The 18746-nt window shown below is 42.2% G+C and overlaps 1 protein-coding gene across 2 annotated transcripts in view; it reads right to left on the reverse strand.

Annotated features, from left to right (window-relative positions):
* MELK (maternal embryonic leucine zipper kinase) overlaps nucleotides 1-18746 on the reverse strand; it is a 39593-nt gene that overhangs the window by 16594 nt on the left and 4253 nt on the right. For both annotated transcript variants that reach the window (XM_084628555.1, XM_084628554.1), the window contains exons 5-12: nucleotides 18448-18591; nucleotides 17469-17537; nucleotides 16214-16306; nucleotides 14497-14595; nucleotides 9364-9432; nucleotides 8123-8221; nucleotides 6870-6956; nucleotides 4394-4525 (exon numbers count right to left, since the gene is read on the reverse strand). In XM_084628555.1, coding sequence (XP_084484681.1) covers nucleotides 4394-4525; nucleotides 6870-6956; nucleotides 8123-8221; nucleotides 9364-9432; nucleotides 14497-14595; nucleotides 16214-16306; nucleotides 17469-17537; nucleotides 18448-18591 — 792 coding nt within the window. The remainder of the gene's footprint in view (nucleotides 1-4393; nucleotides 4526-6869; nucleotides 6957-8122; nucleotides 8222-9363; nucleotides 9433-14496; nucleotides 14596-16213; nucleotides 16307-17468; nucleotides 17538-18447; nucleotides 18592-18746) is intronic.

The following is an 18746-nucleotide window of genomic DNA, read 5'->3' on the forward strand; positions in this document are numbered from 1 at the left end:
TGTGCTACTCAGGGCAGGTCTGCACGGCTAGTGCAGACTCTGCCAATGGGAGAGAGCTCTCCTGTTGGTATAATTACTCCACCTCCTCGAGGGTGGTAGCGTGTCTCCTGGCGACATACTGCTGTCTACACTAGTGCTTAGATTTTGGGGGGGCGGTGGGAGAGAAGGCGGCGGCAGCTTTTCTCCACCCCTGAGCGACTTCAGTTATATTGAAGTAAGCACTAGTGTAGACCTGCCTTAGCTTTGTGGTAAGTCAGATGCTTATATTGCTTTTTGTAGTAAAAGGGGCGGAAATAGCACCCCTCATGGTCTAAGATCAAATATTTAAGATCCATGATCAATTCTCCCTTCAAGTCAAATTCCAGTTTTACAAAGTGTGAACAACCTTTAGCATTACATGGTAGTGTCAGGTTTAGTATTTAAACTAAAAATAAAGTCAACCCAGAACAGCATTTCCTCCAACCCTCTGCTGAACCTGTTTAGCTCCAAGCTTTAGGGAACACCCGCCACCCCCAATGAAATACAAGTCTCACAACAATCTACATATTTAATTTCTAATCCAGAGTGACTGGACAGGAGATGGTTTTCAATATATCCTTTTGTGTATTGCAGAAAACTCATTGGAAGGCCTCGTTTTGTTATGTACCACTCCAACGAAATGGCAAGCAATAAAGTCAGCTATCAGTCCTCAGCTGGAAGGCCATTATAAAAAGGAACGATCGTGTTTTGTCTGGAGACAAATGGCTTTTGGCCAGTGGTCAAGGATATTGCCAAGATCAGATTTTTCATTACTGTTGAAAGCCAAAGTGTAGCTTTCTGCTATATGACCAGATGTGCCACTGATGATTACTATAAAGACCTTATCAGACACCTGTTAACAGCAGCCAAGAATACAGTAGCCAGACTCTGTAATTGAAATTATGTCCCATTACTCCATGAATAGCTGAACAGCGCCTGATGGACAAGGAGAAATTCACTCCATTATAGAAATGCTTCTATAGGTCACTGAAAAAACTATTTCCAGCTGTCATTCCAGGCAGGATTTAGTTAAGTCATTCTTTTGGAAAACCTGTGTACTTCAAGCTGCTTGTCATAACAGTTGATTATGTTCAAGCCACTAACACCACAGCCAAAACACAAACTCTAAATTAAGAAGTCCTGCCAGCTTAGTTTCACGGACAGTAGGTCAGCTCCCTATGCTGAAATGGCTGATCAACAGATCTTCAGATGGTACATTGTAGGGCACTTACTGTGCAGAGGTACTGAGCAGTTAAGTGTATCCCCAGTGTATCATAGTGGGACTAATGTGCTGTGTTACAGAAGAGATATTTGAGGTATCTGGCTCATCTCTGATGGATTGCTCTTATTGTTAATGGTGCTGTTTTGCCAAGTCTACTTTTAAATATCCCAATGAGGCTTCCATAGCTTATCCTGGCAAAAAGTCTCCAGGGTAATAGATGTGGTCAGGAAGGTTGCCTTCTCAGGTCCATCCATTCCCTTACCTCATCCTAACAAATCCTACATTTGAAATTTATACCTTTTAGTGACAAACTTATGGCCACCTATAACCATGCTAACCACATTATACATATTTAACTCCATTATTCTTCACGATACCTGCTCTCAAGCCTGTTTGTAGCTGACCTTCTCATTTGTCAATGCAGTTTTAATAAGGGATGCCCAGAATATAATATTTGAGGAATAGCTGCACCCCAATTGTATAGAAAGACTGCCTCTTGTTTTTTGCTCTTGACATGATGCCTCCTCATGTGCAGCCCCAACAATCTGGAAATGTTTTCCTAATAGTAAATTTTATATTCGAATAGATGCATGTTTTACCCTGGAGTTTATATTTCTGCTGTCTCAAACTGGGAATTTAGTGGTTTTCAATTTATAGTAAGTAAAAAAGTGACTGACCTGGTCACAGATATGGTATGTACATAGGTTTAGCAATTGAGAATTGGGAATTACAGAACAGGCCCAGAGACTTAAAGCAGAGCACAAGACTGATTGTCCTTTTGAGGAGTTTTTAAATATATGAAATATGTAGCTGTAGGACTGACTGCTCATGAAGAGTTCACGCGAATTGTGTTTCAGAAGTGCAGGTTTAACCTTTAAGGACTCAAGTACACAACTCTTTGGAATCTGCAGTTTCAAATGGCAGTAACAAGTGATCAGGAAGTAGCACTTAAAATACACAGCTTTGTTTGGTGGACACAGAAGTTACACACAAGATTGGCCATCATCAATAGGGCCCCTACAAAATGGACCATGAATTTGGGTCAATTTCACAGTCATAGGATTTTAAAAGTTGTAAATTTCATGATTTCAGCTATTTAAAACTGAAATTTCAGGGTGTTGTAACTGTAGGGGGTCCTGACCCAAAAAGAAGCTAGGGGGGTGTTGCAGTACTGCTATCTTTACTTCTGTGCAGCTTCTGGCGGTGGTGCTGCCTTCCGAGCTGGAGAGCAGCAGCAGCAGGCTGGGAGCCCAGCTCTGAAGGCAGAGCCGCCGCCAGCAGCAGCACAGAAGGATGACATCGTAGGCTTTTGCCTCCCTTACTTCTGCACTACTGTCTGCAGAGCTGGGCCCTCAGTCAGCAGTCACCGCTCTCCAGCTGCCGAGCTCTGAAGGCAGCAGTGCAGAAGTAAGGAGAGCATGGTATTGCCGCCTGTACTGGGGTGTTTACCTGCTCCTGCCCTGTGGGGCTTAAAAGCCAGCCCTGGGAGAGAGCCAGGGCTGAGGGCAAGAGAAGCTAGACTGATTGGGGAAATGGGCTATGCCCCAATCAGGCAGCAGCTGGGCCTATAAAGGGGCTGCTAGGCTGAAGCTTAGCCAGAGTCTCTCTCTGCATTCAGAGAGGGAAGGGTCTGGCTGCAGGGACCTGAGGGAATACCTAGATTGGAGCAGGGCTGAGGGGGAAAGGCCTTGGGAGCAGGCGAGCTCTGGCCTGGAAACCCCCAGGCTGTGAGGCCTAGATTAGGGCTGATTAGGTACTGGGGTTGCAAGGAGGCAGCCCACAAGTAGACAGAGGCAGCAGGTCCAGACCCCCTCGCCTGTGATGAGTGGCTGATAGCCCCACTCCCCAGGGCAGACTGCAGGGTAAGCGATGACTGGCAGTAGCCAAGACTGAGGTGAGGTGGGGTAGTGAGTGGGGTTCCCTAGGGAGGGGAGACCCTCAGGGATTGTTGGGGTTTACTGCCAGGGGCAGCACCCCAGTGGGAGGAGGCACTGGGTCCTGGGAGGGACTGGGGCTGGCGGTAAGGCAGATCACCAGACAGCAGGGGGTGCTCTGGAGGCTGATGAGCCAATTCCCAAGGACAACCAGCAGGAGGCACCACTGGGTGAGAGTCTGGCTCTATTACACCACTCTTCTGTGCTGCTGCTGGTGGAGTGCCACCTTCAGAGATGGGTGCCTGGCCAACAGCCACCACTCTCCGGCCACCCAGCTCAGAAGGCAGCACAGAAGTAAGAGGGGTCATGGTATTGCCATTCTAAAATAACTTTATGATCCCCTGCAACTCCCTTTTGGTCAGGGCCCCCAATTTGAGAGAGGCTGGTTTCCCCTGTGAAATTTGTACAGTATAGGGTAAAAGCATGCAAAAGACCAGTTTCATGGGGGAGACCCGATTTCACAGTCTGTGATGCATTTTTCATGGCTGTGAATTTGCTAGGGCCCTAATTATCAGAATACAAGCTGTCAAACGCCAAGTTAAATTGAATATAGCCTTTTATCACCCTTTATACAAGGTCCTGGACAGCTGCCTGAAGATGAAGTCCATCAGATCAATAGAGAATCAATCTAAGTTTAAATAGTCAAACTCCATGCCAGCTTTAGACATTTAAATCTAAGGGCCATTTGTAACAGTTTATTTCAACTACTGAAATAGAACATAGTGTGGTGGTGGTGGTTTCTTGGGACACACCCATGAAGGGCTTGTGCTAGTTATCACTGCATTCTTTGAATTGCTCTTAAAATACAGAAAAGCACCAGTCTAGTCTTTGGTTGGGTGCAACTGCCCACTTGCTCATGGCATTCCCCATAGGGCTGTAGTACACAGTGCCCAAACACTGAACTAGTGCCCTCCATTTTTAGGTCAGGAAGAAATTACATTTATAAATCTAACTGTGTACCAAGAGAAATTTAAGCAGAAACTTCTGTTCTTTATAAAGCTAGGAAGTGACTAGATAAGAGTTTTCAGTGACAGCCTTAGCTTATTTCAGTCCACGAAAATGCAGTTGAAAGTACATGTCCTTCTATATATGTTTCATGTTATGAGACCAGAGCAATTTAGATTTTATACAGTCCCTTTTAAATGTCATCTTATTTTTCAAGGCAGTGCAAAAGCAAACACTGCATTAACATGGTTCACTACTGAGGCCTACAACTTACCTTCAGTTCTCTGGATGGTGTGATGCTAGTGTGTTCTACTGATAGAGAGGGAAGACATAGACGGACAGGCTTACCATGAGCCTTCTTGGATTGAAGCAAGAGGTAGGTTGCTGATATTTGATCGTATTTCCACTAAAACCAAGAGGAATTTGTCAGAATGCTACTATTCAAGAGAGTCATGTTAAAACACTGCTTTAAGTTACACCTGTTCTCTTGCACAAAGGACAATCTACCTGTTATGGACTCTTCATTACACCACTGTAATTCCATAGACTTCAATGGAGTTGTACTGGTGTGGAGGAAATCAGAATCAGGTTGTGCTTGTTATTACTCTGCCACCCTTCCTGCAAGCAAGTTGGAAATGTGGTCTAGAGATTACAGCAGAGGCTAGAGAGAGTGAAACCCCTGCCCAGTTGAAATCAATGGCAAGACTCCCAGTGAATTCGATGGGGCCAGGGTTTCAGCCAGAACGTCTTGATTCTTTTCCAGTTGTCACTGAAATGTAGGACCTCAGGCAAATGGAGTTGTGTCAGTTTCCCCATCTGGAAGATAAGTATGTCCTTGCCAGCCTCCCAGGATGGGGTGTGAGATTAGGTTTACTTTAGGTTCATTAAATCCTTTTAAAAGGATTTAAGGAGCACTATGTCAGTGCATCATTTGTGTATCCTGGATGAACAGAGCTACTTATCTTAATAGCCAGAGAACCATGATGTAATCTCTGAAGTTAGTTCCAGAGCTGTAGAGCAGGAGTAAGTATAGATGTGTTAGCCAGCAGTTCTCATTCCCCCAGATGTGGGTCATACTAGCTGCACACTATGCAATTTCCAATCAAGAAGTTGGTTTCTACAACTGCCTGGAGAACTGCCTTTCCCTCTGAAAGAGCTATTTCAGCATACCACTAGATGCAGTGACATTACATATGAATTTGGGTTCTCAAGTTTGCCAAGTAGCTAAGTTATTTTCACTATTCAATAGCTTAGCATACAGTATTTACTGTCTAGTCTAACTATTAAATCTTATAGAAACTAGGAGTATCAGAACCATTATACTCCTATGTGGAATTCAGCTAGGAAACTTCCAACAAAAATGCACAATAGCCATAAATACAATCCAGATTTTCATGTTGTTTGTACTAATCAATGGAATAGCTACATTATTCCACCACTTTTCCCATTTTATTTTCAAACACCAAGACATTGCTTCTCTACTTCCTATTCAGCATTGCATTTGAGATTTCTTCTGTTTAGATAGTATTCTAAAGTTGTTCTCCAAGAAATTATTGAATGATTTCTGAAACAATCATCCCAGGACATAGAGTCACAGCTAGTAAAGAACCACTGTAACTTTCTCTTCATCTTCAAGGGATTCCAAATAGGACACTAGGATCATGGTTAAAAATTTGATGTCAAAGTTTAGGAAACACCAGGGAATGATGCATGAGGGAAAAGAGGGGAAAAATAAATAAAAAAAAAAATACAAAATTTAATGTCCTAACTACAGCTGAGCTTACAATTAAAATAAATAGATAAAATAAAAATTAAAATACTCTAAAATAACTGTCTTGTGTAGCCCATAGAGCTAGCTTTAGCCTTTATTTTATTTAGCAGTAACTCAAGGAACCTACAGGCCTGTATGCCGAAGCCAGTGTCTTACAGGAATTAGATAAGACTTGAGGCCTATGAACTTTGGCACCAATAAATGGCTCAATGCTCATCCAAGTTTCGGGGAACTGGGAATAGACCACTTAAGAGGAAAGTTTGTACATAACACCAGGCAACTAAGGGAGTATGAGCAAAACACCAGCATTTGGATATTTTAGGATAGAAACATCTGCACACCACAAGAGTAGCATTGCAACGAACTGACATAGTATATTAATGATCCCAATTTATTATCATCTTAACCTATAGGAAAGGGCACCCTGATATTAGTATGGTGAGAAAATACAAATGAAGAGGGGAGAAACCTTAGGCATAGTGGCATCTGCGTAACATACAACTTTTATATGTTTATCTTAGCCTGTGTGCAGGGAGAGAAGAGAGACTGACCGACCCTTGGGAGGTGCCAGGAGGATGGCCACTGGTGAGGACGACGACAATGGCTAACATTTCAGGTTGTTCTGCAAGGGATGTTGTAAGTATGGATATTCAGATGTACATTCGGTATTATCTCTATCTACCTTGCTGGGTTAGAGTGTTTGACTTATAATGTATTAATAAATTATAAATAGTACAGAAGAGTTCGTAAAGAGTGTTTCAACAGTGCACATCAGGGTTCACAACTCAACAGTAATTTTAATAATCTGCCTGTTCTTGCGACAAGAACCTGCGAAACCTCTGAGTGATAATTGGGAATTCTTAAGTAATCAATATGCAATCCATAGATCAGATTACACTGGACAGCTTTAAGTTTCATACTTGAATCAATGAGTATTGGAGTCAGTTGTTAATATGTCGAAGTTATTTGGGTTACTTACCTCTGAAATTAACTTAGTCATACTTTGCCTGCTGCATTTATGGAACACTGAAAGCTCTATTATGCAGTCATCATCAAGATGCCCAAGCTGCAAGAACAAGTTGGTAATGTGAAAGCTTCAGACTGCGGAAATCTTCTAGATCAGCCTTTGAATGGGATGTTCCCATGAAGCCAGATGGCTCTTGGCTTCATAGCCCAAGATCTCCAGACAGGACTATTGCGATCATCTGGCCTGACATCCTGTCTAACAGGCCAGAGAACTTCCCCAAAATAATTCCTAGAGCAGATCTTTTAGAAAAGCATCCAACCTTGATTTTTAAAAACCACCAGTGATCGACAATCCACTTGGTAAATAATAGTCACTGCTAAAGAGACATGATTTTGTTGGAGATAAAAATTGGTGCACTTCAATTCCTCCCCTACTTAAAAAGGAACAAAAAATTATTAAAGCGTGCAGCTGTACAATACTTACAGTTATGAGTTAACACTGATGTTGCATGTACAGTAAAGAAGCTCTTTGCATAGAGAAACAATGACACCCAATGGCCAAATGTGGGTACTGGCTGTACATACTCGAATATTTTCCCTCCTGCTTATCACCTACACCTAATCTTCACTAGATTTTCATTTTTGTGCTGGCTTAACTTCTCTGACTAGTGCAGTGTTTGGTGACGGGGATATAATTTTAGAGTTTTCAATAAAAACTCACTTAAGACTATCCCAAACAAGAGCTTACAGGAAAATTAATAAAATTGCATAATAGCACTACACAAGTCACTCCATACCCTAGGTCTGAATGGTTCTGCCTGAGGTACCTGATTTTCAAAAAAATCTATACCTTACTGCATACAACTATCCATTTGCATCACAAGTACTTGGAGTCTAACTGGCCAGTTAGATATGAAAATACCCACCAGGTCCTTTAAAAAAAAAAAAAAAACACACACAACCCACCACTTAACTAGATTGCAAAGGCTGTAGCTAGCACACTGAGGTCTTTCCCCCTCATAGGGATTAAGAAGTTTACAGGGAGTGTCATCTTGGACATGCATTCTGAGAAGAGAATCTTGAAGAATTCATTCAGCAAGTAGCTGCTGCTGAAGTAACCAGTCATCTTTAGATCGGCCCCTCAGAAGAATGAAGGTTTTAAGCCTTCATACTGTCGCCATACACCATCCATTAAGGCACAAATTCAGGAAGAAGTTATACCCCAGTCACAATGTGGTATAGTAATCCTCTAGTTAGTGTACTCACTGGGTATTTGCTTTGCCACTGAACAGCATAGGAGTAATCCTGCATGAGCCAGGGGTGATTCAATAGATGTTTAACTGCAATTCGCTTCTTTGGATCCACCTAATGGGCAGTGAGAATCTAGTCAGTCAATGTTTTCATAAAGTGGATACCACAGTTACTATTCAGAGAAATAAGAGGCTAGTAAGATTAATCCTTTGCCTAGAATATTGGATTTAACATATTTCAAGTAGAAATTGGCAAGATATTTTAGATTCAATTTCTTTCCCCAGAAACATAAGGCCAGTTAAGGAAACCTACATTAACAGTAGCTGAAGGGATGAATGACACTGTCACCATGGTTAACAGTAGTGCAGCTAATTTGTGTTTTATAAATCTAGCTCGCTATAAAAGCACACTTAGGCAGTAAGTTTATACAGTAAGGTTACAATCTCCTGAATACAAGTTAGATGCTGAAAGACAACTTTGAGGTTAGCAACATAATAGTTGCACCATGGTATGCAGAGTGCTTAAGGCGATGTTCTATGAGCACAGCCCTTTCAGCAGAGGGACCGGTTAAATTTTCTTGAAAAGTTTCTTAAATAAGATGTATTTTAGGCTTTTGGGGGTCAATATTTCAATACTGTTTTGAGTAGTGGAACAGTACTGTAAAAAGCGTGGTCTGGCTAGAGCAGGGGTGGGCAAGCTTTTTGGCCCGAGGGCTACATTGGGTTTGCAAAACTATATGGAGAGCCGGGCAGGGAACGCTTTGCCTCCCCAATCTGCCCCCTCCCACTTCCCGCCCCCTGACTTCCCCCCTCAGAACTCCCAACCCATCCAACTCCCCCTGCTCCTTGTCCCCTGACCACCTCCTCCCAGGATCCCCTGTCCCCGACTGCCCCCTCCAAAACCCCCAACCCATCCAACTCCACCCACTCTGTGACAGCCCCCCCAGAACCCCTGACCCATCCAATCCCCCCTGCTCCCCCAGGAGCCCTTGCTCCCTTACCATGCCAGAGCCAGCCACGCCACTGCGTTGCCCAGCAAGAGCAGTGGGACAGAGTGATGGTGGCGTGGTGCACTCAGATTGCGGTCGGGGGGAGGAAAAGGAGAAGGGGTGGGGGGGAAGACAACGACAGCAGGGGGGAGGGCTGGGAGCGAGCCTCCCCAGCCAGAGCTCAGGGACCGGGCAGGACAGTCCTGTGGGCTGGATGTGGCCAGCGGGCATAGTTTGCCCGCCTCTGGGCTAGAGCCAATTGCTTTACCTGCAGCATCTGGTGGAGAAGCAGTATACTGCTAGCAGAAAGCCACTTTGGAACCTCATATTTTCCTCTCTGTATTTAAAAAAAGTTTGAGTGAACTTTGGCCAAGTAGTACAAATAACTTCATTAAATTGCTTGGATGTCTTACGGGCATTTATCTTCAGTCTGAAAACCCATAATAGAATGTGGAGCTAGAGGAACTGCCATTTTCAGCATATTTAGACTAACTTGACAAAAAGGGGTCATCATTCCCATTACTTTCACTGAAGACAAGTGTGACTAGATTTTAAGTTAAAATAGATTCATGCTAGGTTAGTCCCGTGGAAAGGCGGCTGAACTTCCAGGAACACAATTAAACGAGATAGCAGGTAAATTAGATGAGAGAAACACAACCATCAGCTTTGCCACATATTTGCCTCCGCAGCCCTTATTCATTCCATTTTGTTGGACCAATTGTGGCATTTGGTCTTAAGAGTGCAAGTGCTTAGAACAGGAACTGTGGTTCTATAGCACCTAGCACAATGAGGCACTAAGCATAGAATCAGAAATGTAGGCCTGGAAAGGTCCTTGAGATATCAAGTCTAGTCCCCTGCGCAGAGTCTGGACCAAGTAAACCCAGAGCATCCTTCACAAGGGTTTGTCCAACCTGTTCTTAAAAGCCTCCAATGATAGGGATTAAAAAAAGTTTCCCTTGCAAGCCTGTTTCAGAGCTTAACTACCCTGAGAGCTAGAAAGTTTTTCCTAATATCCAACTTAAATCTCCTTTACTGCAGATTAAGCCCATTAATACTTATCCTAGCATCGATAGGACATGGAAAACAATCGATCATAATCTTCATTACAACAGCCCTTAAATGTAAGTCTTCATACATCAGGTCCGCCCCCTCAGTCTCTTCTCAAGACTAAACATGCCCAGTTTAGCCTTTCCTCATATAAGGTTTACAAAAACTGACCTATCATTTTTGCTGCTCTCCTCTGGACTATCCAATACGCCCAACATCTTTTCTAAAAGAGTGGTGCCCAGAATTGGACACAGTACCTTGGCTGAGGCCTCGCCTGTGCCTAATAGGGCAGGAGAATTATCTCCTATGCCTTGCATTCAACACTCCTGTTAATACATCCCAGAATATTAGCCTTTTTTGCAACTACATCATATGTTTGACTCATTCAGTTACTGATCCACCACAACTCCCAGATCCTTCTTAGCAGTACCACCATCTAGCCAGTTATTCCCATTTTATAGTTGCTTGATTTTTCCCTTCAAGTGTAGTACTTGCACTTGTTTTTCATTAAGCTCTGGGTGCTACTGTAATTTGTACTTAAAAACAGTATGAAGGTTTAAATCAACTTCTAGACAAAGTATTAAAATTCATCTGGCTTTAACATTCTGTGCTTTTATAGTAGGATTGGTTGTTACACCAAAAGGTGAGCAGCCTTGCATTTAGCCGCTTTCCATTTATTTATATTTCTAATGCTGGACATGAGCCGTAGAGGTTGGCACTCACTAACTAGAAAAACTGCAAAGGATTTTTAAAAACCTAGAGTATGTGCGTTTCTTTTAATCCAATGATTCATTGTTCATGTAGCACATCTGACTAGTACATCAACACTAATAATTGCTTCCAAATTTTAGGAAAGGCAAACTGAAATTGCTACAAAGGCATCACATACACTAAATGAAACCAACACGAAGTCAGTAAAGAATCATTGTGAAATGTGATTTAACTACCAAGCTGGAATGAAATGCACTAAATCTTGTGAGAGTTTCATTTCTGCAGACAGCTGTTTCAGTTACAGTCTGGGTAATATACAGAGATACATTTCTTTAACCCCAGTGGTTTCACATTAGAAATCTAAAAATTCTAATTGCTTTTATTTTTAGTCAGGACTAATGAATATAGAAATTACTGTTTGATAGCTGTTATAAAGCAATTCAACACTAGAAGTAATCCAAGGTGAAACCTATACATAGTTTTATATATTCCAAGGAGAGCTGTAATATATGGGTTTGGCTCTTAAATACAGCTTTGGCATATGAACAGCAATGAAGTAAAAAAAAAACCCTCAATTTATTAGTAGTCATGCTAGAAACAGTTAAGCATTTTTGTAAATATAGCCAGTGAATGCACAATATAATCAGAGGGAAGTTTGCCTCTTATTGAGGAGCTGTCAATTTTTTTTATTTGATTTTCAATCAAAGCAGGAAGCATTTGGTCAAATGTTATTCCCAAGTGAGGAACCATAGAGCATTCTAGGCAAAGAAACATACTGTATGCAAGCGATACAACACCCTAATTAGATTCAACCAGCAGACTACTATACTGTGACACGGAACATTAGTCCTGAGCTGAGATTACAGTAAATTTCAAAATCTATAATGTGGGAAATTAAATTCCACAACAATGCATAGAAGTCCTAATTTGAATCAATTTTCCAATTTGTAAATAAATCAAAAATTGAAACTGGAATTCAGAGTGGTAGAAACAAGCCTACATTGGTGGATCTTTTAATTAGGAAGGTTGTATCTTGTTTCTTATCCTCAAACATAAGTTCTTAAAGCATGTTCATCTGAATGCATTTAGACAGGTTTAGGTGGCCAATGTTCTGTGAATTCAGATCAGTCAACTCTAGTGCCAGAGCATATGGCATAACAATGAAAGTACTATGCAAGATTCAACTCAGACTCTTGTGTTGAGTCCTTTGTATGGGTTATAGCCTAGCCATCTATATGTTTTCTAAACTCTGATTTAAAGCATTTATCTACACTCTGGGCCATACCAGAACATGTACCTTCAACAGAAGGTGTGAAAGTGAGTACTTGTTTTTAAAGCTATTGGAGAAAGTACATGCCAGAGCCTCTAGGTCCAGGAACATTTACGTAACAATCCTCATCAAGTATTGCCTGCATTAGCACTCCCAACTAAAATTCCTCAGTTTACTAATATTAGGACTCCATGTTGGTCACAGAGTCCGTCACTTTCCATGCCCCCTCCCCCTTCTGACTGCCATGACAAAGAAAGGGACCTTCTGGGATGCTTCAAGCCAAATTCCTGCATCCAAGCAGCATGTTTGACTGATAAGTTAAGCAGGAGCACATAGGAAGGGACCACATACTAGCAGCACTTCCTGACTTGCCAGATTTACTCCACTTTACCTGGTATAGAAATTTAGTCTAGCTGGTTCATGGTTTCCTTCTCACCCCTCTCCATTTTGAGGAGAAAAGTAATAGCAATAGGTTGGTACCACATCCTTATACTACAGCTCAGACGTAATTGCTATATTGTTGGGGGGGAGGGGGGAGGAGAAGAGAAGACTCCTAGAGTGATTTCTGCTTGTCAAGGTGATTTATACACATTTGTACATGAGTGGTTCAAGTACAGGATGAGGAGCAATAGTGCAGCCCAACAGTCAGGTGCTGCTAAGTATGCTTCTTCCCAAATGCTGCTTGTAATCCGTACGACAGCCAGCCAGCCTGTGGTATCACAGGGGTCGGGGGAGGGTGGAAGTGAACAAATATACAAGAGCAGAGAGGAGACAAGGGGAAGTTGTTTGCTGCATCATCTTTCGTATCAGTACAATGAAACCGTGCCCAAGGCAGCACTGAATCATGGAAAGCAGGTTGGGCTACTATGCTCATTTGACAATCCCTTTGCTCTTGCTAATTCATCACTACTGATCCCACTACACAAGTTAGTTCTAAAAAGACTGAGGGACAAGATCTAAAACCAAATTCATAAATACAGAATGGGGAATAACTGGTGCCACAGCAGCAGTGCTGAGAAGGATCTGGGAGTTGTGGTGAATTACAACCTCAACATGAATTAGCAATGCCACGTTGTTGCAAAAAAGCGCAAAATGCAATTTTGTGTTGCATTAATAGAGGCATAGCATGCAAGTCATGGAGGTGATAGTACTGCTCTACTCAGAGCTGGTTAGGCCTTAGCAGGAATACTGTGTCCAATTTTGGTCCCCAGTGTATAGAAAGGATGTAGAGAAACTGGAAAGGATCCAGAGGCGAATGACAGATGATCAAAAGGTATGGAAAGCAAAGGCTGAAAGAACTGGGCATATTTAGTTTGGAAAAGAAGCGGGGGGAGGGAATGAACATGATCGTGGTCTTCAAATACTTGAAAAGCTGCCATAAAAAAAAAAGATGGTCAAAAGCTGTTCTCTTGCTACAGAGGGCAGTACAAGAGGCAATGGGTTCAAAGTACAGCATAGCATAACAGTAGGACCATAGAACAGATGTCTAGGGAGGTTGAAGCTTCACTGGAGGTTTTCAAAAGGAAGCTGGATAGCAATCTGTCTTGGATGGTTTAGGTCCAACAAATCCTGAATCTTGGCAGGGGGTTAGACTAGATGTCCCTTGCTGTCCCTTCTAACCCTATGGTTGCAAGTTTCAGTGGAAACTCCTTGGAAAACCATTTCATTCTATATCTGCAGTATTTGCACTCAGCTTTCTTGCCCCCCACCCAGTTTGCCTCAGAAATAGAAAAGAGGAGAGGTTGCTCCTTTCGTTTTAGGATCTAGTCTTCACTGGTGATTCACTACTTCTGTACTGTAGATTTGATTTCTACAATCACTTGATCCAAAGTTCCTCCAACCCAAAGTTGATTTCTGCCCTGTCATTACAAACTAAATCTAGTTTTGTTTCTGTGGGTATTTTAAAGAGTTCTCTTCAGCTGAAGAATTTTTATTAAATCCTATTGTATCTGCATTCGCTTTATACTGATCCCTTATCACAAACCTGATAAATGAACCATTAGCCCTATTCTACAAGGGTCCTGCTTCTCAGTGGGTATAATAAACTGAGGTCTTTTTAATCCTTTATTTTGACAAAAAGCAGAACTAACAGACTACATTATTTCACTACATGTATTTTAGAGCTACTTTTGCACTGATGTACCCATTTTGGATTTGAAAAAAGTTTACTCATGGATCAGTTTCTCTAACAGAGAGTGCATATTCTGTAAACAGCACAAAAGCAAAGACCATGAAACTATTAAACACGTGACAATAGCAATACGTTCGATCACCAGAGAACAATAGGCCAAGAAGCATGACATCTTGCCTATTTGCTATGCAAAGGGTCTTCACTTACGCTTGTTAGTTTGGATTTCATAAGGCACTACGTACCATTATCTTTCTGTAGAGAGCCATGACATTCTCATCATCAAACGGGAGAAATCCACATAGCAGAGCATACAAGAGAACCCCCATGCTCCATATATCTGCCTAGAAGGAACAAACCAACACCATGAAGGGTCAAGTAAAAGTGAGTAGAGGTTAAAAGATCTGGCAGCTCAACATTTTCCAAGGATATGTACAACTGCTTAATGAGAAACAATGTTCTATCCATTCTCAATACAGGCACCACACATCACTGAAGTAATTTTGTTACTACATCAAAGGATATTGGAGCTAAAGGATGTTGTCCAAAGAAGAGCACACCTCAGAAGTGGCTAGTTTAGCTTTCCCTGATTCAACTTTGTAGTAACTGCTACTCATCAGAGCACTGCTAAAGCCACATCCTCTTCCCAGATCTTCAAGTGCAGCCAGATTTGTTTGATTTCTATAGGGAGAGAAATTGCTACATTGTGTCTGGACATGGAAAGTTGTGTGTGTGTCTGTCTCTGCTCTGCCAGGACCACAACCTTCTCCACATCTTGTGCCTGCAAGGAATCCAGTGTCACTGGCCCCCATGACCAAGTAGGGAGCACTCTGTGGCCCCACCATCCTGGAGGGAATGGAGCTGTGACATGGCCATGGGGCCAGTGACATGAAATCCCTGCAGGCATAAGGTATGTATGGGGAGGCTGTGCACACGCCCACTATCGTTACTGGTGGATTTTTTTGGTTGATTTCAGTGTCAGCCAAAATAGAGGTTTATTGGGCTCTATCAATTTAAATCAAATCCACCAAGTCTAGGTATAGAGCACCAGAGCAAGCACTCCCCACTCTGGCCTGAAAGGAAACGCTAAGCAGAAACAGGGAAATGTGAAAGGAGTTTGAACTGGTGGAGAGCAAAAGTCCCACAAGCAGGAGCGACTAGTGACAAGCAAGATATAGGCCAAGACACTGGTGCAAAGAGATAGGAGAGCAAGGAGGAGTTTGACACTGATGTCTAGGAGGACTGAAAGTGAAGAAACTTTGGGATAAGGCTGATGTGTCAGAGCAGCAATTCAGGAAGTTTGAAGACACCTTGATAGATCGGTTAGGTACAAGATGCGTGTTAGAAAAGGAGGTTACAGCAGGTTACAGCTATCTAGCCTAGCTTTGATCTTCTGTTTCCACAGCAGGGATGGAAAAAAGGGAAGCTTTAACGTGAGGGAAAGAGGCAAAGACAACAGTAGGCCTTAGAAAGGGAACAAACTGCGGTATTCTCTTCAGAGGAGTAGCTCTAATGTGTTCTGTTTAACTTAACACAAATTCCAAGAAGAGAAGTCTGAGACAATAGCAGAGGAGACTGAACAGAGGGAAGAGGAAAGCTTGGGAGTTATTAGTGTAGAGGCAATTCCAGGAGTGGATGAGCTCATGAAGAGGCTCAGTGTTGGAGGGAGCTCAGGATGTTGCTCTGCAGGACACAGCCAAGAAGACATTGAAGGAGCAGTCTAAGGAGAACTAGTCAAGAAGAACAGTGAGAAGTGTGCTAAAGATGGTGTGTTGTGTGCTACTTTAGCACGAATCCACCACTATCCCGGTTAAGCAAGACTCCTGCAGTAAAGACTTGCAGGGGCAATTACATAAGGAAGTAGACTTTAAAGCCAAGTCTAGTTATGCTAGTGTTTACATATGTAAAGTTCAAAGCATATTTAAGACACTCTGTATCAAGGACAGACATTGCATTAAATACCTCTGAGCCAATGTAAGCTTTGCCCTGAATTAACTCTGGTGCTGCATAAGCTGGGCTCCCACAACATGTGTTCAGCTGGTAATCCAGGCCACCCTACAGCAGAACAATTGAACAGACACATTAGACTGGAATTGGAAATTTAACTATTTAGTTTTAACTATACTGTAGCACAAGATTATGGGCCTCACTCTCCACTGTGAGGTGTCTTGTGTGATTATATATACCAGTGCTAAGCAGAAATGCTCTGGCTAAGCCATCAACTATGCTGGAAATCTAGGTGCAGCTCTGGTAGTTCCTGTATTACCATGGGCAGGTCACTTATTCTATTTCTCAGCTGCTCATCTCCCCATCTAGAGAGTGAAATTAATGTTCTTTTATGGGACCAGTTACACCTACACAGAATTTGTCAGATAGCTCTCACACCTTCTTTACAAGACACACAACAGTGGGAAACCAGTCCATATCTATAGTGTTGACACATTAAAGCAAGCAGTGTGTTTGACAGGGATGTGTTCTGGACAGCAGGACTGAAGTGACATTCCAATACCTAATCAGTGATCGGCCCTCTTCTGTACTTTTAATCAGTTCGTAAATTAGAACATCTTACTGGTCCACTAAACCACAGAGTTCTAGGCAACAGCAAACCCTCTGCTTTGATTTTACATTGAATTCTACCCAGGGGATTGCTTCCTGTTACCATCCATCTCAGTCTAGCCTGCTCAAGGTTTAGATTACTAAATGTAGAAGTCTAAAGGTAACACCACAGCTTTAAATCTGAGAAGTTTTGAGATAAGGTTTGGAAGTCAGACCTCTGCATGCCACCTGTACAGACAATTGTCTCCTGGTCCACAACCCCCTAGATAAATACCTTTGGAACACCCATACCCATATCTAGTTCTAGTAGGCATATCCAGTCATCTGTATTTTAATTATTAGCACTTTGAGATCCTGATATCTGTTGGGGCCTCTGTGTGCTAAGTGCAATATTAACAGTTGGACTTTGCCTTGAGGAACTTACAACAGATAACAAAGGGTGGAAGAGAAAAATAGACAAAACAATTCAAGATCACACAGTAGTTCAAGCTGGAAGTAGAATCCCACCCACTGCCCATCAACACTCTTTACAATGAGTAGTTGGAATTCAAGTAACTGAAGTGTTGGCTGGAGACTTGAGTGCTATTAAACACCCTTTAAACGTCTGAAGTATTTGGATGCACTACTATGTAGTTTAAATAATTTACTTTTGCACACTCACCTTTGGCTTTGCACAGAGACCAAAGTCTATCAGCTTCAAGTTATGCTCTGCATCAATCAGTAAGTTCTCCTGAAGAAAAGGAGAGTGGTGGTAATGAGAGCACTTTACAGGATAACCCAGCCACAGGATGATTTAGTTTTCCCTCAGATCTTCTAGCCATCGATCAGTGCTGTACACCATCCTTTCCTAGTCCTGACCACCATCCTTTTGGCCATAGGCCCATCTCTTCTAATGGCTACAAGCAATGCTCAGCCTCTTCCCCAGATGATGGTATCTTTTGAGACCAATATTCCACACATTGTGCAGTAAGCTGTCATGCACTGAAGTTCCTCCCCTAGGGATTTCATCCCCTTCAAAATGTTCTAATCAGTCCATAAATACAAAACTGCTTCCTACGAGTGCATGCTGAAGGAGTGGGTTTCCTAATAAGTCATAGGGTGAGAACAGCAGGATGTTTCCCACCACACCCCTGTTAATGTCACCAATTAGGAGATCTGAAAAAGAACATGGCACTTGTGATGCTGAGTTGAATACAGTGACATGGAGGGGCAACAAAGGTATGATTTGCTATTAGAAGTGGAATATGGAGGAAAGAGAAGGACAGACTGTAACTAGCTTGAAGTCTGGAGTTGAGTACAAAGTGTTCCCTTGTTCATTGTAAGTAAGCTTTCTACCTTCTGATGTTGATCTTTGGTGATCCCCTTCTGAAACGGCATTTACAGGCTCCAAAGGGAGCCATATATAACTATGGCGCACCTATTGGCCGAGAGAGTAGAACTGGGCTAGGAAAAAAAACATACCTTGGAAAAAAAAGGAAGCTAAAGACACAGAAGAAATAAAAACAAAACCTTCAGTCCTTATAGAGTAGCTTACTTTGGAGGAGAGGTTTAGCAGCTAAAGAAGATTCCATCCCATTTGAAAGGGTACTGGATAAGTACTAAAAGCAGTAGTCAGATTTTTAGAAACAAATCAAACTTACTGGTTTGAGATCCCTGTGGGCATACCCCTGACTGTGCACATAAGCAATTGCTGAAACAATCTGACGGAAAAATATACGAGCTTCCTCTTCTGAAAGGCGATCCTTGGAGATTATATAATCAAACAGCTCTCCTCCAGGACAATACTGCAATGAGACAGGAAAATGGTATTTGAGACAAAAATTGTGATCTACTAAGTAACCTTACACTTGTAATACATTGTAAAGAAGATGTCCTGGCCCGCCTTGTCTAGTACACAGTCATTTTAGTTCTAATGCAGTAGTGCCCAAAGGTCCCCCAA

Source organism: Lepidochelys olivacea (genome assembly GCF_965140295.1).
Source record: "Lepidochelys olivacea isolate rLepOli2 genome assembly, chromosome: 5".
Lineage (NCBI taxonomy): Eukaryota > Metazoa > Chordata > Testudines > Cheloniidae > Lepidochelys > Lepidochelys olivacea.